Source organism: Corvus cornix, chromosome 1A (genome assembly GCF_000738735.6).
Source record: "Corvus cornix cornix isolate S_Up_H32 chromosome 1A, ASM73873v5, whole genome shotgun sequence".
NCBI classification, from domain to species: domain Eukaryota; kingdom Metazoa; phylum Chordata; class Aves; order Passeriformes; family Corvidae; genus Corvus; species Corvus cornix.
The window spans coordinates 48652377-48675083 of NC_047057.1; the positions used below are offsets into that span (position 1 = coordinate 48652377).

The window sequence follows — 22707 nt, forward strand, 5'->3', positions numbered from 1 at the left end:
CGGGCCGGGCGGGAACGGCCAGGCCTGCACACACGCCCGGGGGCGTCACGGCTCCATTGGCAGCGCACGGGCTACAAATCAAACCGGTTTATTCGGCTTCACGGCATAAAATACAAACTCTAAACAATGTAATGAGATGCGTAGTACAAGTTCCGCGTGTAAAACAAACTAAACAATGTAATGCAATGTATAGTACAAGTTCCGCGTGTAAAAACAAAGGCGCATGCAAAACCGCCTCTTAAAAAGAGGAACACGTCCTGCGTAAAATAGAAGCACTTGGAAAGGCAGGAGTTGCTCGTAGTGTTTTCCAGGTAATTGTGCGGAGAGAAGACAAGTTTGGTGCCGGTGAAAGATGCCCCCGTGCATTTCAGTGGGGGTTTTTCAGCTTCTCTGCACAGGCACCCGAGAGGTGAGATTGAGGGGTCGTTCCCCCAGGCACTATTAGTGCAGTAGCTACTGTAACACAGAATGTCTGGTCTTGGTCATCATTGCCCACCACGTGGCTAAGAGTGGCCACGGGTAAAACCTTCAGGTTACTCTTCACCTGGACTCAGTGGAAAACACCACAGTTTTACAAAGAAAAGATGTGCAGAAATAATATATCACAGGCTCAAATCTGAAATGCCAGCCTCAGAAAAATGTAAGGATCTAATCAACTATTTTAGCGGGATTGGGAGCCCTTCTTGGCATAGCTTACACAGGCCATGTCAGAATTGCCATTCCTCTTTCAATTTCTTTTAAATTGTAGCACTTTTCTCTCATCGCTCGTGCACTAAAGAAAAGGATCTTACTTCAGTACTTCAAGAAAAGTACCCATTCAACTTCAGTGTTCAGCTTCCATTTTGCCAAGGAACCTGTTTTGTGCTGCTCAGACATTCTCTATTTTTAAAAATAAAAAGGGAAAGTGGAGGCAGGAGGTGAAACAGTCCAAACCTGAATGACTGAAGAAAAACCCTGGGGTGACAATCAGTCTTATTTTGCTGTCGGGGACAATGTGCAGTGAAAACTCTGCCTTTCCTGTAACAATCTCTGCCTGCAGAAAGACAGACAGCTTGCCTGCTCCATTAGCCAGCTGAATGTTCAACCTCAGGAAGCTGAAATCCTGACCTCCTGCCTGGGAGCTGCTTCAAAGGCACTGCCAGCACAACCAATCAGCTGGGCTGGCTTGATAGCCTCCGTGTCCGAGGTGGCAGTGGAGCACTCAGGTGCTTCTTGCCTAATGAAGCAAGTGCCAGTGGTCATTAAAAAACTCCCATACAAATTTGGGCATGGCTGCAATTATGGCCCTTTTCACTCAGCAAAGGGCCAACCCTGCTATGACAGCAGGATGGCGAGGAAACCCTGATCAAGTGCATCCAAAGTCATGCAGTGCTTTGGAGACCTAGCAAAGGCCCAGGCAAGGATGGCTGGGCCAAGGACAAACTGAATCAGGATTCAGCCATTTTCTTGTCAGCGCTGCAGAATAGGACACAAAATTACTCCAAATGCAATCAGAGGGAAAGCAGAGCGCAGCGCCTCATTTGCAGGATTTGGGATTTAGTTGGGATATGTGCTAACGCAAAGGTAGGTAGTGTGGAAATTGTGCCATTTGAATGGGACAGATTAAAGCATTAAATATAAGCTCTTTAGTAGTGTTACGAGCACAATCCTGGCTTATTAAAACAAACTAAGCTTCTTAAAAGTGAAACTGTCCTTAAATGAATAATACTGTCTCAGTTCCAGTTATGACAGAACTGGCTTTGTTAATTTATTTTTCCTTTCAAGTCGCTCCCAGTTCTTGTGTCTCGTGTAGGAACTGCCACTACATTTTGATTTGTTTTGGAAGTTCAGTCTTTACTGTCAGACTGCCTTATGTTAATCTGAGACATCAGGAATAGTCTCTCTGTATTACATAAAAAAAAAAAAACTAACCACAGGAAAATGCTTGACAAATTTGACCTTGGTCCCAAAATACCCATGCTCAGAGCAAGGAGGCACCAGGTAGTGCAATCCTGATACTGCTGCCCTGGCATGGGAAAGGGGACACATTTGCAGCCAGGAATGCTGCAGCACTGAACTCTTCAAGCAGCAGGGTAGGGAGGCAGGAAATGGCCCCTACGTCCAACCAGCTGAGCTGCTGATGAAGCCAGGGCCTTGCCCCACGGCCACCTGCTCCTGATTTTTCTGAACTGTTTTCACAAAAGCAGAATAAAAATAATCCTCCCAAACTTGAAGACCCTTACTGTGAAGTAATACAGCCACGAACTGGAGAGGACTGGATTGCATTACTCACAAGTGAAGGTTACAAACGACTTTGGGCAGTGAAAGTGTAAGATCTAACTTAAGATCTGATTTCCTCTGATATACCATCAAGCCATAATTAGGCAGGAGGCTGGAAGCTCATCATCCAAAACTACCAGAGACTTATTTTAAAAGGCACCAAGAGTTAATAGAATTAATTTGATTTCTGCATTGGCTATCTCTACTGGCTATTGCAAAGTAGGAAGTCGAATGTGTTTTAAGTCCAGAAAGGTTCCAGTCAGTCATGACCTGAAATGGGCTTTTGCTTTCCTAGCAAAGCTCTTTAATAAAAAAGACAATAAAACCAGGTTTAGATGGGAACACTTTTAGATGGGAAGCATGCAACTAGATAAGGGAGATTTTTAAACCCCATCCCAAGGGTGTTTTAGTCCCTGGACTAGGCACCCACCTACTTGTATTGTGTGCCTTGTGGCCAAGGTTTCTGACCTACTGATGGACAAGTCTGTTTCAATAGTGAGGCGACAGGCATGCCTCCCTGCAGCCCTCCCAGCCCGCTGGGAGGATAGGATGTGCTGCAGAGATCAGCCAAGCAATGCTGACATGAAATCAGAGGGAAGTGCTGGCAGGCCAGGTGCAGGCTTGGTAGAAGACAGCAGTATGGCTTTGACGCTGGAGAGGCAAGCCCAGACACTGCCAACACCCGTAACTCACTCCCACTCCTTTACTTTTCCTCCTGAGACCAGCCCTCTCTTCCTCCCTTTCCTGCAAAGCCTCTCCTCCAACTGTGCAGCGCTGCCAGGAGCTGGGCAGAGCCACAACACTAAGAGAGGCTGTGCAGGAGTGTGCCTCTGCACACCCTCTTGGGCAAGCAGCCTGACGAGCTGATGGAGCCCTATATGGCACTTTGCAGGGGCTGTGGTCTGAGCAAAGGCTGAGAAATTTACTCCTGGCCAGGCAAAGAGGCTTTAGCATCCCTGTTTTGGAACAGGGAAACCTTGAACCAGAGATATTAACAGGCTTGGTTACCGCTTGACAGAGTCCAGATCAGCCCTGGGGAGCTCCTGGTGTCCTCACTGTGGCTTCAGGCCAAGCTCTGTGTCTCCATTTCAGGCTTGCTGTTGAGTATGACACCCAAAGAGACAGCTGCAAGACCATGATACCCACATCCTGAAGGATTTAGCTGGGAGAAATGTTAGTGCAGATGAAAGTACAAAAACAATGCAAGAGCCCCAGCTGCTGGGCCAGCAACAGCTGCAGTGGCTCACACGTCCTGTAGTGAGAGAGGCACAAGGCTGGAGGCACGTGCCGGGGCCAGTGGCCTGTCGGAGGCACTTCATAAGAGCCCAGCCTTATCTGCTGCAAAAGAACAAAGTCAGAAGGTCTTTGGCACAAGACCACAGACAGTAATAAGCACTGACCAAAAGCAAACTTCCACACTGAGAAACAAAACAAAAGAAGAAGTGGTGAAGGAGAGGTAGGGGATGAAACACCCAGAGCATCCACCACGTCAGGACAGCAAGCGGCCCAGCCCATTGGCTGAGGTTCATTGCATACGTGCTGATTTGGGCAGCTCCTATCTCCAGCAGAGAGAGTTTAAATAAAGGTGGCTCCCCTGGTGTTACACACTCTGTCTGTATAAAGCCTCATGGAAATGAAATGTGAGGTTTAGGGGAGATTTGAGTCCCTCCCAAGTGAAGCATACACACACCACACACTGAGCCACTTGTGAGGGCAGGGGGCAAGCAGAGTCCCTCCCTTCACTCTTCCTGCACGTGGGACAGGCTGCTGGGCATCAGCTGGCAGTGACTTGCGTCCTGCGCCCCCAGTCACGGGTGTCCCCTCTTCTGCCTCTCCTGCCACTCCCGTCTCAGCACCGCGATCTCCTGCCCATACCAGTTGTGCAGCTTGGAGAAGCAGATCATTTCTGGTGACACTGGGCTCTCCAGCATGGTGGGTGAGAGGCTAGGTGCTGGGGATCCTGTGGCGCTGCTGGCGCCTGAGCGCCGGCGTGGAGGCAGGGGCGGGGGCTTAGTTTGCCCCCCATCATAGTCAGTGCAGGTGGCCCCACCGGTGACACAACCACCACTACCCCATGTGGAGTAACCATTCTCCAGGGTGGTGGGCTTCTCCTGGAGAGGCAGCAAGGCAGGGTTGGAGAGATGCCTCTTCCTGCCAGAGGAGGAGGACCTCCGTGGAGACTTACGGCAAGCGGCCAAGCTCTTGCAGGCCTCCTCCAGCTGCTTCTCCAGCTCCCTTACCACCAGCCGCATGTAGTCGAAGCTGGCCCGTGAGAGTGCCTTCACCCAGGCCTCCATGGCAGCCTGCCCGTCAGCCACCAGCACATAAGCCCTGGCACCAGCGTCATCAAAGCGGATGACAAAGGCGAACTCTTCAGCAGCCTCGCACAGCTCCACGGTGCAGCCCTCCAGGACCACCAGCCCCACGGGCTCCCGGCTCTCCCGCTCCTCAAAGTAGAAGAGGAGGTTGCCCTTGAGGACGAACCAGCGGCGCTGGTAGGAGGCGCCATGGTGGTGGGCATGGTGGTGGTGCCGCTCCACCCGCTTGCGCAGGAAGCCGGCATGGTCAGCGGGCGAGTCACAGGTGGCATAGTGGGCCACACTCCGCTCATTCAGCTTCATCGCCCCACCTAGGAGGCAGAGGAAGACAGGGGGAAGAGGTTGTCTTGGTGTGAGGAGCATATCACTGGCCCCACCAGAAGAGGCCTGATCCTGTCCCCAAGGAAAAGCAGCCCCAACTCCAGCAGCATCTAACCCAGCAGTTACCCCTACAAAGGGCAGGCTGGTTCCTCGCTGCTGCAAAGAGGTCACTACCAGAGCATCACCATCCAGACACCTGCCTTCTCTGGGAACGCCAACACCGCTGTTTCATTTCTTATTCCACAAGTGACCTACTTTGCTGGTTTTATACGGGGCACATCAAAGAAATTTGCCTGTCTGCCTGTGAGGCATTAATTTTGCTCTCTATTAGAGGGCAGGATAAGGAGATTGTTTCAGACCCCAGGGCTCTGGAACTTAGATTTCTGCACCGTTTCCCTACTCCCTGTCTCCATGCAGGACCACCCACCCCCACCAGCCCTCCGGGCAGCAGCACTCCCAGCTCCAGCAGGTTCACCAGCAGTGGGGTGCAAGGTGCCATACCAGCTGTGCAGGTCAGACTGCAAACCCTCGCTGTCTTTCTTGGCCAGGCTGCTCCCTCGCCAAGGGTATCCGAAGCTTCAGCATGATGAGCCCCATCCTTTGTTAGAGAAAAAGGTGCCAGAAATGGAGTTATGAACCAGAACGGTTTGGGACTGACAGAGCTAAGAGCTGTGTCACTCCCACCCCAGAAAGCCAGGGTCCTCACTGCAGCCAAGTTGCACTGGAAACCGGGATGGCAAAACTGGGGGAACATGCACTGGCTTCAAAGCCTGAGCCCCATCCCAGCTCAGTGCTCCTGTGGGTTTGTTTTCTGGCTCCTGGGTTTGTTTTGGGTTTCTTAAAAGAAGAAAAGAAATGTTTTGTAGAAGCTGTCACGGCCCCGTTTGTGGAGGCCCTGTGGCAGGCGACTTGGCAAGTCGAGGAGGACAGAGCCTTGAACGACAGAGCCAGCACAGCCTTTGTGGATTGTTCAATTGCAAAAGGATTTCCAACCGCTAAAACTCTACACTTAGAGATATGCAGAAAACAAACCACAGCCACCACTCCCCGGGCAGATTTGGGCGCTAGGAGCTCCCCATTGCTGAGCAACATCGAGTATCCCTCCCGAAGCCCTTCTCTATCATCAGGGCTTGCGGGGCACGGCTGAGGACACGGGGGCACGGACCCCAGTTGAAAAACGCACAAGACCCCGATCAGACACATGGAAAGGCTGTTCCCAGGGGGTGCTCTGCCCTGGAGAGCCTCCAGCCTGGCACACTCAGGCTGCGGACAGCCGGGGCGGCCCAGGCCGCCCTGACGCGAGGGGCTGTGGGGGTCCCACGTGTGCAGTGCTGGGCTCTGTCTCTTTGTGTGCGGGCGCACGCCTGTGCAAATGGGGCTGCAAGTCTTTGTCTCTGTGTGTGCCCCTCCGTGTGTGTGTTCGTCCTGTGCCTGCGACCCCCCGCGGCCCCGCGGCCGCTCCCGCCCCGCCGCCGCCCTGCCCCGGCCCGGCCCGGCCCCGGGGCCACCTGGCCCTTGCCCAGCGCCTCCCCACCGACGGCGGGACCCCGACCCCAGCCCCGGCCCGGCCCGGCTCACCTCCGGCCGCTCCTACTCAGCGGTGCGGGGCAGCCCGGCCCTGCCGCGGCCGGGCGGGGGAGGGCTCCTGCGGCCGCCGGGGCCGTCCCGCCGCGCCGGCAGCACCGCCCCGCCGGCGGGCGCGGGGAAGCGGGGGGGGCCGGGGCACCTCAGCCAGACCGGAGCTGTGTCCTCCCCCAGCCTTTCGCTCTGCCCGACACCTCCGCGGGGTCGTCACCTGTGGGGGGACCTAAACCCTCCCCTCCCAGAGTCACTGTTGGGGTGCAGCAGGCACGGGGGGTGGCGGTGACAGGGTGCCAGTAGGGGGGCGCAGCTGCAGTGGGGTGCAGCACGGACGGGGTGCGATACTAATAGGGTGCAGCTGGGCGGGGGGGCGATATTAATGGGGGGGCACGGCTGTGGGGTGCGACACCAGCGGGGCACGGCGGCCACGGGCGGGCGGGAAGGAAGCGTGGGCGGTCGGTCAGGTGATGCGGGCGGCATCATGTGAGCGGGGCCGGGCCGGGGCCGGGAGAGGCGCGCAGTGCCCCGGCGACAGCGATGGCGGCGGTGGTACTGAGCGGGCTGGCCCTGGCCCTGGCGCTGCCCTCCGTGGCCTTGGAGAACGGGCTGGCGCGCACTCCCCCCATGGGCTGGATGTCCTGGGAGAGGTTCCGCTGCAACGTGGACTGCCAGGCGGATCCCCGCAACTGCATCAGGTCAGCGGGTGGGGCTTGGTCGGGTCGAACTTCAGGCCCGGGATGGCTCTGGCACCTTCTGCGTCCCTGGGACCCCGGGGTGGTTGGTGCCTGGGAGGCGGGCGGCTCAGATGCCCCGGTGCTGGGCTGGAGACTCCCCAGAGCTGAAAGATGTGGCCAGGCTTTGCAGGCAGTCGGGGAAACGCTTCCCCCTCAGTGAGGTCAATAAACACGGACAGGGTTTACATGGGAGCCCTGGAGACCCTCCTAAGGCTCAGACCAGCCCTCCAGCGCCCCCAGTTAACCCGAAAATCCCTCTGCCTGCCTGACCTGGTGAGGTGCAAGGGTCGCAGGGTCTCAGCCTGCCGTGTCCCCTCCATCCACAGTGAGCAGCTCTTCTTCGATATGGCAGACCGGCTGGCAGAGGATGGCTGGAGGGAGCTGGGCTATGAGTACATCAACATTGACGACTGCTGGTCTGCCAAGCAGAGGGACGCGGCAGGACAGCTGGTTCCCGACCCCAAGAGATTTCCCAGTGGAATTAAAGCTCTGGCTGACTACGTGAGTGCCTGCTGGGGGCCGTTGGGGATCTCTGTGGCCCCATGCCACCATGGTGGGAGAACTGGGAAGGAATGGAGGACCCTGGTACCTGGGAGACATCTTGGATCCCTTTGTTTGCTCCTTGCAGCTCTCTTCTCCTTACAGGTCCATTCCAGGGGCCTGAAGCTGGGCATTTACGGTGACCTGGGCGTCTTCACCTGTGGGGGCTACCCAGGCACTATGCTGGAACACGTGCAGCAGGATGCCCAGACCTTTGCAGCGTGGGGTGTGGACATGCTGAAGCTGGATGGGTGCTACTCGTCTGCAGAGGAGCAGGCAAAAGGTAAGAGTTCACCAGCCTGTGGTGTTCCTCCCCCTGCTACTTTGGTTGGGGCTGCTGACCCTCTGCAGAAACACTTGTCCAGCCAGTTCCTCCCTTGTGTCTCCTCTTACAACTCTTGGGAAAAGAGGCAAGAGTTTGTGTGTCCTGGAGGTGGTATAAGGCAGGAAGCCAGGCTGGCCTGGGAGACCTCTTGCTGGGTGGGCTGGGACAAAGGCTGCAACTGGGACATGGGCTGCTGCCAGCCACCCCCTTCACTGGCTGTCATCTTCTCTCCCTAAGGATACCCAGAAATGGCGAGGGCCTTGAACGCCACAGGCCGCCCCATCGTCTACTCCTGTAGCTGGCCAGCATATCAGGGGGGTCTTCCCCCCAAGGTGAGGGTTTTCCCATCCGTTGGCAGGTTCCCATGTCCCCTGTGGCCTGGACGAGCTCTGGCTGGAGCTCCAGGAGCAGGGTGTTACACCCTGTTTATTTCTCCACCCCTGGATGGTGCTGCAGGTCCCCAAAGGGAATGTGGTCTTCCTGGCAGGCATCTGGGGACACTTGGGGGTCCCAATATGGCTAGGTGATGGGAATTTGTGGGAAGAAGGCTCTGGGGTGTACCCTCTTCACCCTACTCACATGGTGTGGGCTTGGTCCTGACAGTCTTCTTATGAAACAATCCTGTCTGGTTTCAGTGCTTGAAATAGGATAATCCTCCTAGTATGTATTTCTTGAGAATTGGTTGTACTCACATATTTCCTCTTTCACTTTTTGAGTCAATCCTGAGCTGCCCTCATTGTTGTAGCTGATAGCTTATCATATTTCCTCATGGCCTCTGTGGTTGTTTTGCCAGACATCCTATCGTACTGGCATATGCCCAGACATTGTGGGATATGACTCTGTTTTGCCTCCTTACCCTTCCCTCCTTGCCCTTCTCCAGATTCCTCTGCCTTTCACACACTTTCTGGACAGTGCAGCCCTCAACAATTAACAGTGCTGCCCCTGCTCCCCCACCTTGCAGAGCAGCTCTTTTTTCCCTCCTGCCTGACCCTGTTTTCCTCATCAGGTGAACTACACCGTCCTGGCAGAGATCTGCAACCTGTGGCGTAACTATGACGACATCCAGGATTCCTGGGACAGTGTACTTTCCATTGTGGACTGGTTCTTCACAAACCAGGACGTGCTGCAACCAGCAGCTGGCCCCGGTCACTGGAATGACCCAGACATGGTGCGGCCAGGTGGTGGGTGCTTTGACCCTGTCTGGGGATGAGGAACTCCAGGGATCCCCTTCTAGGGGTAGGGCAAGGGAAGAGCTCCAGGAGCAGGAGCCCTGTTGCTGCAGAGGCAAAGCTGGTGTTGCCCTTGCCAAGCTGTGGGAAAACCCCGTGGTTGCAAAGAACCCTTCACCACCTGAGTTTACCTGTCAAGTTCTCCAGATGTTCTTGTCCTTCCCTGCACAGCCTGAGGGCAAATAGTGGTGAAACAAAGGATGTTAATGAGTGCATTTGAATGTATGGTGCCAGCAGGGATGAGATATCCCAGTGGCTGTGGTGGCAGTGGTGGACTGCTTAAGGGGAAGCAAAAGTGTGAGGTTTCCCTTGTGGGTCCCTTCAGGAAGCAGCATCAGCGATGACAAGCAGACAAGTTTCTAACTTTCTTCTGCCTCTTCCATTTTTTCACCATCTCCCTTCCAGCTCATCATTGGAAACTTTGGCCTTAGCTACGAGCAGTCACGCTCCCAAATGGCCTTGTGGACAGTGATGGCAGCTCCGCTCCTCATGTCCACGGATCTCCGCACCATCTCCCCCAGTGCCAAGGAGATCCTGCAGAACCGCCTGATGATCCAGATCAACCAGGACCCCCTGGGAATCCAGGGGCGCAGGATTGTCAAGGTTAGGGGGAAAGCAGATGCATTTGGGAGAGCAGACAGAAGTAGCACAGAGTATCAAAATAAGGAGGGAGAGTGCAGCGATGCAGAGAAACAAGAGCAGGAGAGCTGTGGGAGTTGTCGGCCTGCTGGTGTAGCAGCTCCACAGTGCAGAGTCAGAAGTTACACTGGTCCTAGCAACTCTGCCTCACCCACCTATCCCCACCCCAGGAGAAATCCCACATCGAGGTGTTTCTGCGCCCGCTGTCCCAGGCTGCCAGCGCCCTTGTGTTCTTCAGCCGGAGGACGGATATGCCCTTCCACTACACCACCAGCCTGGCCAAGCTCCACTTCCCTGAGGATGCTGTGTATGAGGTGAGTCCCATGGCACATGGATCCCCCTCTTCCCAGATCTCCACGCATTTTGGGGGGAGTGAGAGGGAGTACTCTCACTCCATGCCTCTGGGATGAAGGGGCAGCTGCCCACTGGGTCTCTCTCCTGTTGCTCACTGCTGTGCCCTGTCCTGCTATGCCATGTCAGTGACCACAGCTGGACCCCAAGATGTGGAAATGCTGGTAGCTCCATCTCTTTCTTTCAGGTACAAGATGTGTTCGTTGGGAAGATCATCGGGGCCTTAAAGACAGCAGACAACTTCTCAGTGGTTATTAACCCCTCAGGGGTGGTGATGTGGTATCTCCGTCCCATGGCACTCCCGGTACAACCCTGGCATGTCAGACATCAAGCCCCTGGCAAGGGTTTCTGCCCAACCCTTCTGTGACAGGGCCCAGGGGATGGGGTGTGGACAGTGCCAGGGTGAGCTGTGAGACCCCAGGGCACGTGGCTCTTCACTACACAAGTGCCTTCTGCTGGTGAGCCCAGCAATGCTGGGCAGTGAACATCCCCTGGTACCAGCCTAATGATGTCTGCTCCGTCTGCATAAATCAGGAATTCTTGTTGCCCACTGCCTAAGGGTATGCAGAGCATAATTCCTCGCTAATTGCAAAGCCTTTTGAGATCCTCTCGTGGAAGATGCCATACAAGTAGAGCCCAGCCACTACTGAAGTTTGTCAGCTCTGACCTGAGAACTTCATTGCTTTGAGCTGGATGTTACTGACTGCTGCAGGGGCTGTTTGAACTACACCTGTAGAAAGGCTTTGGGTGCTTTTGTATCTCCTAGGGTTGTGACACGCCCTTCTCCCTTTTCCCCCACCCTCACCTCCCAAGTGTGTGATGGCGTTAATGTCAAGGATCAGACTTGGTCACCTTCTTTCTTTTGCTATAATCAGCTTAGTTTAGAATAAGGGGCTGTCAACAGGGTTGCATCCCTCCCATATATCCCCACCAGGAGCAAGAGCTCTTGGAGGCATAATGGTCCTGTACAGTGAGGCTTTGCTTGCAGGCCTGATCCTGCTGCCACAATCCTAGAGGCCAGCACTACTTGAGCCTAGCAGGGGTGCTAGCATTGTGTTAAAGCCCCTCTAGTAGAGGTTTACAGCAGAGCAGAGCAAAAATCTCCATGAGCCATGCACGACCTCAGGAGCCATGCTGTGGTACACACCAAAAACCGCAGAGCCATAGCACGTTGCATAGGAGTGCTGGCAGGAAGATGCTGATACTCAGTTGAGGTGGTCTTTTGGGTTGGGCAATGGTCACAGGTGCCTCCAAGCTGAAAGTTGCATCCTTCTTGCTCTAGAAGGGAATTTCTGCTAAAAGGATGATCAGGTCCTACTCCAGCAGGTTGAAAATACAGGATTCCTCAGGAAAAGACTTCTTCTCCCAAGGGCACCAAATCCACAGCTCTATTCTGAGGAGGAGCCTGCACTAATAAACTGGAAGTGAGTGTCAGGAGAGACTCTAAAGCCCTCAACTGCTTCACCTTCATACAACAGACTACCTGTGGAGGAGTTCTAGATGACACAAGATTAAGCCTCAGACTGGGGACAGATCACGTTAGATTAGGGGGGAAAAAAAAGTTCTCCTATTCATCTGTGGGAGGGTTCCTGGTCATCTGCCCACTCTGATTCCTACAGGACCAAATGGTTGATTCTGGCCCCTTCCAGAAACTGGGTGCAGGGTCAAAATACTGAACACAACGCTTGCAGTTCTAATAAGGAAGAACTTGCTAAAAAACAAGGAGCTGGCTTTGTTCTTGGGGAGTGATTGAGGCAAATTGATATTGAAATAAAGGGAAGCAGATCACAGACTCTGTCTCATGTTTTAGTGTTGCTAACTACAGCTGCTTGGTTAATGTAGGATTACAGGGTCATTACCACAAAACAGGAACAACTATGCTAGGAAACAGAACTGGTTTCCTGTCAGAACCTGGACTGATGCAGAGTAGGAAATGGCTTTCCAGTAGTTACATCATGTTCAGCAGGGCAGCAGCATTCCTTGGCACAAGAGGAAACAGATTTTACAGTCCATAGCCAAATGCCATTTTCCCTATCATATATTATTTTTCCATTGCTGGAAGAAAAATTGATAGTGAGGAGTTTCTTTTAAAGACTTTAAAGGCCTTCCCTCTGGTGTAATGTACATAGAAGAGATGCTGTGAATGCGGCTGTAGTGAGTAGCAGTGTGGTAACATGGCACCTGCTACATGCAGCGATGGGACATGAACATGTGCCAGTTCTGGATACCTGGGCATAGCCACAGGCACCAGCCAGCCTTCCACCCTTCCCAGGCAGCAAGGATAAGCCCCACCTTCTTCACTCCCACCAGTTACTTGATTCCAGGTCCAGCTTAGCCACATACCAGGGAGAGAGAAGTACAGACCCACAACTGACCCGAGGGAGCAGCAGCAGTGGTTGTAGTTCATTCCAGCCTTCTGTGCAGTATGCAAGAATTAAGGTCAACACAACACAGACACAACAGTGAACTGGCAGATAAAGGTATCAACACTCCTGTATTAAAGTGCAATTCAAAAAGTTACAAACATTCATGGTTGATTTTTTTTTTTTAAATACAGAGTTGTTAGAATATCTCTAACTCAGAAAAAGTATTTATAGATAGGAAACTTACTTCCTCCCCCCATGGAACTGCTTTAGGAATTCATACTTTTAAGTTGTGCAAACCTGACTTGCAGGAGAGCCCTGCCATACAGGGAAGTAAGAGGGAAAACACTCCTTCCCCCTTCTTGTGAAGGTAGGGAGGCTGTAGGAAGAAGTACAATCACCCTATATGTAAAGGATCACAAGGGTCTCCACCAGACTAGAGACTCTTTTCAGAGCAGGTTTAACGGCACTATGTCCTAAGGAAAAAGGATAGGTTGTGGCTGAGCAGACAGAGTCTCTGCAAGAGAACCAAGCATCAGTAACTCCTACCCAGACAGCAGTTCCCAGCCGAGGGCACTGCACCTGTGAGCAACCAACTGGGATTAAACTGCCCACATTGTTCAGATGTGGGCACACACGGCCTGGCTCCAGCAGCTGACGGAAAAGATGAAGGCCAGTTTTCCCCGGGGAGGTAGCACACAGCGCAAGTTTGCTCAGCAAGAGGGAGCCAGGGCTGCAGGACTTGTCTCCTGAAAAGGCTAGTGCCAGGTCATCTTCCTAATGTAACATATTTTGCTCCAAGACAGGCAGCCTCCTGTGCAGCACTTGACTCCATTATGTTTGAAGAACGGCTGCTTGACACAGGATCATTGCGCAGAGATGGGGCCTGCTCGGACAGGGAAAGGAAGACGGATCCTCAGGCCTGCCAGTCTATGAGCTCACTGCCCTGAGGCACACCTTTGTTTGCTTCTCTATCCAATGGCTACAAAGACAGGCTGATTGGGGCCCATCCCCTTCCCTCTTTCGTAGCCAAATGCTTCGGCATTTCTTAAAATGCACTTCTCAAGGTCATCACCCCTCAACTGTTAGTCCAGGAGCCACACACTTCCAGCACAATACCAGATTTCCAAAGTCCCATCTCACACTGAATTGTGCTGGAACTTAAGGAAGTTTAACACCTTTCTAGGGCACCCGAGGATCCATGCAGGGAACCCCATGGCTCTCTACACCTTTCCTCCTGGACAGTGCTTCAGAAGTCAAAAGTTTGGCATTCCAAGTTGTTTTACTCCAACAAGATCCCAGAGCCTTCACATTTTAGTCCTAGATTAGTCATGTGATACGGTTTAATAAGAAGTCCATCTCTCTCCTCAAGCCAATGGCAGGGCAAAAGGTTAGTCCTTCAACCCCATGAGATAAAGCAAGTAAGTAGGAAAGTGCTGTTGTCCTGCCTTGTATTGCCACTGACTTAAATGTTTAAGGAGGGCAGGTGCTCAGCTGCCCAGCGCTATATCTATTGTAGAGAAACAGAGATCTAGAGATATGCTAACTTGAGGGGTACTAACAGCCAAATTGTCTTCAGGGAGAGAGAATGTGGGAGACTGGCTGCAATTTCCTTCTGTTAGTTGTTCTTCTTATCCTCAGGAGGTGCATAAGGAGGCGGCTGATCCTGGAAGGAGATACAGTAGAGTCAACAACCATGCTTGTTTTATGACCAGCTCTTTCCAGGCATTCCCAGGCTTGGCTCACCAGAAATGAGTGCCCTGCAGTGAGCTACAGACAGAACCAAGTGCTATGGTTTAAGCTGTTATTTCATCACACCACTCCTCTCCAGTATCAGTTATGCTCCATGATACATGCTGCCTCCACAACGTTTCTAGGAAAAGTCCCCTCAAAACCAGGTAACAAATGGTCTACTGCAAATGGGCCATTTAATCTGTTTTAACAGCCATCCTCCCTTCCCTTCCAGGGCTTTGTCCCTGTTGAAGCTCATAGCTCTGACCCAGCAGACAGCAAACCCTGGGCTGAGGGCCAGCTTTGCTGTTCCATCAGTCTCCAGCCTGCCAGAGCCAAGCAAGGCAGTCAAGGGCACAGCCAGACTGTCATGTACCAGATGGAGGCTACACACAACCTACTGGCTGCCACTGACTGAACAGTAAGAGATGTCCCTGTCTCCATGCAGCCCAGAAAGAAAGCAAAACAGAAACCCACATGCTCTCAACCTGTTCTTTAACTCTCCTCATTTTCAGGCCCAATGAATGCAGAGAGCTCTGTGTTTCCTTTGTGCCCATGCAAGTCTGTTATGCCTTTAGGAGTAAGACAGGTAGTAAAGGGCTGTTACTGCATCAATCTTAAGGCCTTCCTGCTTTCCTGACTGAAAATTTAACCAGCCTTCTTCATGGGATCAACATCCATGCCTCCCTCCCAGAAAAATGCATACTTTCTGTGCATGTTCAACATGGAGGTACACTAGACTTTGCTAGGAATGCAAAGCACCATCTCTAGTGACAGAGGAGGGAGTAGGCACATGAAGACCAGGCATGGTACTCACCATGGGCATGTACACGTTGTGTGGGTTGGCAGGGTTGTAATATGCACTGGAAGCAGCTTCCATGGCCTTACTGCCTCCTGGAAAGGAAGGAAAAGAAGCCACCTTAAATTCTGAGGCAATGGCCCCAGCCCCAGAGCCTTCTCCCCAGCCAGTGCTCTTCCAAGGAGGCAACAAAGGCCCAAGGAGCTGACAGGAACTGCAGCAAGCCAGCTTAGAATTCAGAGCAGCTCAGGAAAGCTGGCAAGCTGTGCAGTGCAGGGCTGAGCAGCTCCCTACAGAAGACGTGGAGCTCTTGCAACAACAGCTTCTCCACCCCATGCTGTGCCCATGCCACCCTTAAACCAAGTCCCCAGGCACCCTTTTGCACCCAGACCCTGGCAACCACCCAGTCCCTGGCAACCACCCAGTCCCATTTACCTGGCATCCCTGGGCTCACCCAGGCTGGGGGAGCTGAGGGGGCTGAGGGTCCCGCAGAAGGTGCCCCGGAGTAGGGCGGTGGAGGTGGCATGTACATGGGGTTCATGTTTGGAAGTGGTGGGTAAATACCTGAAAAAGACAACACCAGGCTGATGCTTTGGACCACGGATCATGGGACAGAGGGGAGAGAGCTCACAGGCCCGACAGCACATTAGCTGTGGACAAGAGCAGTGGTAAGGGAAGCTCCCCAGGCTTGGCAGGGATGCAGACAGCAGGGATCTGATAATTTGCTAATGCCTGTCATGTCAGCAGGCAATAATTCTCTACCAAGCACAATTTGCAAACCACATTTTCACGTAGCTAGAACTATAGCAACACATGGGTGTGATCAACAGCATGTGACAGAGTTTTCAAGGACAAGGATCCTTGCTGGAGACAAAACAACAGTAACCCTCATCGTACCACTGTCATTTCTTCACAGTTAATATCAGAGCCAGTCATCACTACACAACTTCCAAACCTGGAGTCTGGGCGTATGGGTATCCCATGGGCTGTGGAGCAGGTCCATAGGCATTCACTGGAGGTGGTGCATAGGGATATGGTCCGTTCGGTGGCGGAGGGGCAGCGTAGCCTCCCGGCACAGGTGAATAGCCCCTGGGGGCAGGCGGGGGGGGTGCATATCCTCCAGGAACAGGGGTGTATCCATAGCCAGGGTTCTGCAGAGGAACGCCACTGGAAGCTAAGGAACACATGTTTAGTAAGCCAGACATCTTTTCTTAAAACTAAATGTACAGAACAGAATGAAAATAGTCCTGTTAATGCAGCACTGTTTCCCTTTATCTAGATTCACTGTACAGTCCTGGCATAGCTCTGTGCTTGAAAAGCATTAGTCACAGGGTGCTAAAGAAAAGCAGCTGCAAAAATACAACCTCGCAGGTCCCAGTCCCACCACAGAGCTCCCACTGCTTGAAGAAAAGACCACTCTAAAGCAAGTACAGTACAGTGTTTTTTCCTTTCTTTTTAAACTTTCTTTCTGAAAAAAAATATATTTTAAAATGCAAATTTCTTTAAAAAGGAAACTTTATCAGAAAAAAAAGGTACTTGTTCCTCCCTTTGAAAATTTTAAAAAGAAATTATTTTTTAAAACCTATTTTTCCCCTCTCCTAATGTGCACATTAACTTCTCCCATCTTACTACACTACAATAGAACTGAGCTGAGGGTAGATAAGCAAAGCAATTTTTCACCATCACATATTTCAACCTTTTTCCAGGAGAAATAAGGTTCTGTAGAAAAAGGTGGTTCACCTCAGAAGCTCAAACCCCAGAGTATTCTGACTGCACAAAGCATTAAGATGAAATAAAGAAAAAGGATTGGAAGGGAAACCAAAAGTTCCCCTGGAAAGAGAATAAATACTTTGCTGTGGAAGAGGGCATAGGGTACCTCTCTTCCCACGAAGTTCAGAACAAGCACACTTGCTTACTAGCTCAGCCAACCATGGGGGAACCACAGGATCTGAAAATCCCTTACCACTAGAAGCAGCTTTAAACATCAGCTGTCCAAACTCAATGGCTCCTCCACTGTTGAAAGTCAGTTTAAATGTCCCCTGACCTTCCCAGCCACCTAGAAGAAAGAATTAGAATGGAAGCAGACTATTAGCCTCCTCAGTACCAGCCAAGACAGCAAAATTGTTTATACTTCAATTATTTTTTTTCTTCTTTATTTCAAAACTATTTTGCATCCTATTATCAGGGAGAAAGAGTCATGGCACTGCTATCAGACATCCCCCAAAATAGTATCTCAAGAGGATCAGGAATTTATTTTTTTACACTTTAAAAGTTATAGTCATATAGAAGCAGCCTACTCTAGATACAATCCTGTTTTGCTCTTTCCTGAAAGCTTTAATGGAACCTAATAATGAACAGTGTAAAGACTGAACATTTGTTTCACTGAGGATTTTAACTGAAAGCCCTCAGATGAAGTTTTATTGATGTCCTCAGTGAACTACAGATCAGCATCTGCAACTCAAGCTAGGATTTAAATCAAATGCAACATCTTTAATCTCACTGACACACAGGAGCTGAGAGAGATTATTAAATGCTGAAGTATAATAGCAATTTTTAAAAGAAACCAATCAAGTAGGCGATGTTGTGCCTACTTTTTGGGTTTTGCTGGTTTTTGGGGGGAGGTGCTTTGGATTTTGGTGTTAAAAATACATGTCATTTAAATATAAGATTTATCTTCCTTGTCTAACAATTAAATTAGTATAAAGAGAGATAGTCTCTTGGGGATAAAGCAGAAATAAAGTACAGAAATATAACAAAAGAGTCCATCATGGATAAAGTCATTCCTTTGGAGATTCACCTTTGTAAAACCACTGTGTTAGTATGACTTCAGCCCAAGATTGCGGCTGATCCACAATCCCCAGAGGACCCAGTCATTTTAAAACATTGTTACAAACAGAAAGCAAAACGCATAGACCCTCCAGATGCCATAAAAACGCACATCAACTAATTCCAGGGCTGAAGAGGGAAGAAATTTGAACCAGAAGCCATGTTTCCAATCCCGATTTCTCTTTTGCAATTCCCCTCCATGTTTGGTCATGAACACCACTCTTAAGTCTTACCACAGCTTCATAATCAAATTGGGATCAAAGCTAAATCAATGATGGACAGCAGACTCACAGATCCATATAAACCATACCCAAGTGGCTGCTGACTTTTCAAAACCAAAAGTGCTTGCTTATTCTAATTCTATCAATAGCATTGATGGTGACTTGGTCATTTACCCACCCTTCCAGGTCAAAGAAAGGAGAAAAACAAGCTCATTCAAAAACTGAGTGAACTTGACAACACCCAGCAAGACAGAAGAATTAAACAGAAGTCATCCTGGACAAGTCAGCTCCTGGCCTGGGGGCAGAAAGTAACACAGCAGCAGTGGCGTGAAGTGCAGGAGATGGAGTTACCTCAGTGTGGACACACCAGCTATACCACCCCAGCTACTCTGCCTTTCCTGTGCACATAAGCTGCCTGTCTGGTGTTCAGCAAAAAGCACCTTGTGATACTTGGCAAGAGTTCAATCTACAAAGCACAGGCACATACCTCCGGCCTCCGCTTGGATCTGTCCTTTGATGTAATTGGCAGAGAAAACAGGCTGCTCAATCGAGCATCCTTTCACCAAATAAAATGGCATCATGAAAGACAGCATAGGATCCTTGCCCTTGGACACAAAGATCATCTGCAAGACAGGAGGGGATGCTTCTGAATTACTTGAATTCAATAAAGAGAGTGATTGTGGAGTTCTCATTGTATCAGCATCCAAAAAGAGGATAACTTAACCTCTAGTATGAGTATGCATTGAGTTATTTCACAGCTTTAATACTGGGGATCCCCAACAGCTTTGACAGCACATGGCTCACTCACTTGAAGCACGTACATTCCAAAATAATAAACCACTTAAAACACACCTGCATGTTTACAGAGCTTTACTGTTCTGCTTTTTAAGGATAAGCTATGAGAGTTTGCAATGAAAGTATTATTGACCGACACATTATATGAAATATATTCTCTAGACAGTGACTTCCAGGACTGCATGTGCCTTTGTAGGTAAATGGGATTCTGACATAAGTATGAACTATCCCATTTCCACGTTTCCTTCTCCTACCTAGGGCTGTCAGTGGTTCCTTCCACAACAAAAATCCCTTCCTCTATCATCAACTAGGTTTCTGGTTTAAAGTTTACAAGATCCCTTGAGAAAGAAGCAGCCCTGCTGGCATCAGACTTACCCTGTAAGGGGTGAGATACAGCATTCCTTTCTTGGTGCCTTTGAAGATTTCGGGCTTGCCTGTCACGTCACTGAAGGAGAGTTCCACATCTTTACACTGTTTGAGAACACTGCAGGAGGAAATCAAGACAGGTTGGAGAGACAAACTCAGTAACAGCTCCAACATATACCCCTATCACACAGGGAGGGGAATAGCACAGCAAAACTCTAAATATTATCCCAAAGTCCTGCTGTGGGCCCTGCCATTTTGACTTTGAATAGAGAGGGATGATTCATGCAGAGTGGAAGAATTCATCCTCTCATCTGAAACAAGCCCTGCTCCTCCTTCACAAAGGGCACCTTTAAACAACAGGAGGTTTTCTGTCTCCAAAGTTGTCAGACTGAGGAATTCCACTCTGCACAGAAAGACCCTCAGCCCAAAGATCAGGGCACAGAAAGGGCTGAGGTGTCAGAAACCATCCCCTTGAAGCCAAGGTGTAATCTTAGAGCAATCCTCCCTCCCAGTCCCTGCTCAAATCAAGTCCACTGCACTGGAAAATAGCACTGCTGTTAAGACCACACCCACTGTGCAAACTGAGGAGGTGGCTGCACTGAAACCCTCACTGCTGACCCTGCCTCACATGACTTACTTAAGTTTTTGTAATAAACAGAACGGTGCTAAGGAATGAAACAATGAGTCAGTGATGTCAGCAATAAGGATATTATTGTTGGATATCTATGGGAACATTAGCAGACACAAAGCCAGATGAGAACTGTGAACACTGCAGGGTCAAGGGTATGGAGGTGCGTGAAAAACTAAATGTATTTTCAGAAAAAAAGAGAGTCATCTTGGGAAAGCATGTCACTGAGTCTATGGTGCAGATCTAAACGTACCACATAGTAAGAAAATCTGCAGAATAAACAAAAGAACTTTGGGGGTGATAAACCTTCAGCGTGTTACAGTGGCAAAAGACCCCGAGGTGCTTTATGGTTCAAGAGCATGGAAAACAAAGTGACAAAACCCTAAACCAACATGAGCCTGAACAGGCTGGATTTAAAATAACCCTTATGTACTGTGCTCAGCATACTGCAGAAGTCAAATAAAGTCAGGAAACTGCAATTCTTTGGGGAAGGGAGGAATCTGCAGGGCCACCATATGGAAAAACAAGCAAATGCCCTACAGTTTGAGGTTCTTTGCTCTTTAGGGAAAAGAAGAACATTGCAGATGTATCTGAAAAACGCAGCTACCTGAGAATGAAGGTATTGAAAAGTCTAGCTTTGATGAGAAAAAAACAACCTGACCAAGAAATTCTACTGGGACATTACTTCATAGCTGAGCCAGATGCAGATTCTCAGACTGGCTGGAAGGGACAGACTTAGGAGACAGCAGAGCTCTTTCCATTTCCAAAATGCAAGGAGGAAACATTTATTCTAAGCTACATAAAACCAACTTTTTGACAGCTCTAATCTTACCAGAACACTCCCTCAATCATGTGCTGTAGCAGCATTTCACGTCATTTTGCCTCACTGGGAAGAATTTCTGTGTAGTCATTGTAATGTTTACTGCTTTGCAGCTACTCACACAAGCAAGTAACATGCAGCCACCACCACGGAGAGTAATTAGGCTGCTGAACCGGTCTGCACCTGCATGCCTGTCCAGGGCTGTCATAGGAGGCTGCGCAGCCTGTGGAACCACACTGCCCTCACCTGTGACTGAGCAGCACCTCAAAGAATGGCTTGAGATCATAAAACCACACAATGTTAGGGGTTGGAAAGGATCTTAAACATTACTTAGTCCCAACCTCCCTGCCATGGCCATGGCCACCTTCCACTAGACCAGTTTGCTCAAAGCATTATCCAACCTGGCTTTGAACACTGCCACGGCTGGGGCATCCACAGCTCGTCTGGGCAACCTGTTCCAGTGCCTCACCACCCTCACAGTAAAGAATTTCTTCCTAATGTCTAGCCTAAATTTCCCTTCTTTCAGCTTGTACCCATTACTCCCTATCCTAGCACTGCAGCTCCTGATGAAGAGTCCCCCTGTGCCTTCCCTGTAGGTCCCATTCAGATACTGGAAGGCTGCAATGAGGCCTCCACACAACCTTCTCATCTTGAGGCTGAACAGCCCCAATATTGTCAGCTTGTCTTCACAGAGAAAGTGCTTCATTCCTCTTACCAACTTTGTGGCCTCCTCTGGAGTTGCTCCAACAGTTTCACATCCTTCTTATGTTGGGGACCCCAGAGCTGGATGCAGCACTCAAGGTGAGGTCACACCAGAGTAGAATACAGAGGCAGAACCACCTTCCTTGACCTGCTGCCCATGCTACTTTTGATGCAGCCCAGGATTCAAAGGGTAGAGAAACCTCCTTTAAACCAGCATGAACTCAACATGTCAGAGGACTTTCCTGACTGAAGTATTAGGAGTCAGCTCCTACTCCAAACTCAACACAACATGGAGCATATTTTTGGAGTGTAATTTTCCTACTGATCACCAGCCCCAAACCAACTCCTTTGATCCTTTTACTTCGATCCTTTACTGGGCCTCGGGTTTCTAGGATTTCTCTTGCCAGGATGCTGGGAGCATCCAAACACAACCAAACTGAAGCCCAAGTCTGTTAAGCCGGTTTGTCAATCCCCACTCGGGGCGAGAGCAGGCGTCAAGCAGCCGCCTGTGCTTCCATGGATAGGCACTTCTCCGGGCAGAGAAACTTTGAATTCAAGTTCCTTACTTACGAATTCAAGTGACCAAGACTCCTACCTTAAGTAGTCTCTGCCTCTCCGACGTTACTAAGTAACCTTAAAAAAACCCCAATTCCTTGACTTTTACAAGCGATGGCAGCCTCAGCCTTCACCCAGGACGCCCGCCGGAGCGGCTTTAAGGACCGCCGAGCTTCCACAGTGAAGACGGGGCAGCTCTACGGACCCCAGCCAGGCCTTCTCCCACTGCCCGCCCCAGCCCGTCCCCACCCTGCCAGGCAGCGCTTTAATAACGCAGACCCCAGGCCGAGCCGGGCCCGCGCCGCCGGGCAGGAAACGGGAGTTGCCCCAGCGGCAGCCTCCCACCACCGGGCCCCGCCATCCGGGCCCTGCTGAGGGGACAAGGGCCGAGGAGGACCCACCCGGCCCCGCGACCCCCGCGGTACCTCTCGGCATTGGGGATGACGACACCACCCTCCTGCGAGTGGTTCCTGTTCAGCGCCATCTTTGCCCCGCCGGCCCCGCCCCTGACCCGGCGGCGGCAGTGACGTCATACCGCGCGGCCCCGCCCGATGACGCATCCCGGCAGGCCCCGCCCCCCGCGGCGTTCCCGGCCGGCGGCGCG

The 22707-nt window shown here is 51.0% G+C and overlaps 3 protein-coding genes across 4 annotated transcripts; 1 reads left to right on the forward strand and 2 right to left on the reverse strand.

The window, feature by feature from the left end:
- Nucleotides 1-72: 72 nt before the first annotated feature.
- On the reverse strand, nucleotides 73-6562 carry PHETA2 (PH domain containing endocytic trafficking adaptor 2). The gene is made up of 3 exons (XM_039571548.1): nucleotides 6477-6562; nucleotides 5400-5496; nucleotides 73-4888 (listed from the first exon to the last, which is right to left on the reverse strand). Exon 3 carries the CDS (start codon nucleotides 4878-4880, stop codon nucleotides 4068-4070), a length of 813 nt encoding a protein of 270 aa, XP_039427482.1. The 5' UTR covers nucleotides 4881-4888; nucleotides 5400-5496; nucleotides 6477-6562; the 3' UTR covers nucleotides 73-4067.
- A 395-nt stretch (nucleotides 6563-6957) lies between these two features.
- NAGA (alpha-N-acetylgalactosaminidase) lies at nucleotides 6958-12089 on the forward strand. The gene is made up of 8 exons (XM_010410649.4): nucleotides 6958-7174; nucleotides 7540-7714; nucleotides 7859-8036; nucleotides 8316-8410; nucleotides 9085-9246; nucleotides 9713-9910; nucleotides 10117-10260; nucleotides 10485-12089. The coding sequence occupies exons 1-8, from the start codon at nucleotides 7017-7019 to the stop codon at nucleotides 10662-10664; spliced, it is 1290 nt and encodes a 429-aa protein (XP_010408951.2). The 5' UTR covers nucleotides 6958-7016; the 3' UTR covers nucleotides 10665-12089.
- A 676-nt stretch (nucleotides 12090-12765) lies between these two features.
- Nucleotides 12766-22636, reverse strand: WBP2NL (WBP2 N-terminal like). Of its 2 annotated transcripts, none has more exons than XM_039571547.1 (8): nucleotides 22529-22636; nucleotides 19408-19516; nucleotides 18725-18860; nucleotides 17154-17246; nucleotides 16146-16364; nucleotides 15626-15754; nucleotides 15209-15285; nucleotides 12766-14326 (listed from the first exon to the last, which is right to left on the reverse strand). In XM_039571547.1, the coding sequence occupies exons 1-8, from the start codon at nucleotides 22585-22587 to the stop codon at nucleotides 14279-14281; spliced, it is 870 nt and encodes a 289-aa protein (XP_039427481.1). In that variant the 5' UTR covers nucleotides 22588-22636; the 3' UTR covers nucleotides 12766-14278. The 2 variants fall into 2 exon arrangements, with proteins under 2 accessions (XP_039427481.1, XP_039427480.1); XM_039571546.1 differs by having other exon boundaries at nucleotides 22505-22602.
- Nucleotides 22637-22707: the final 71 nt, after the last annotated feature.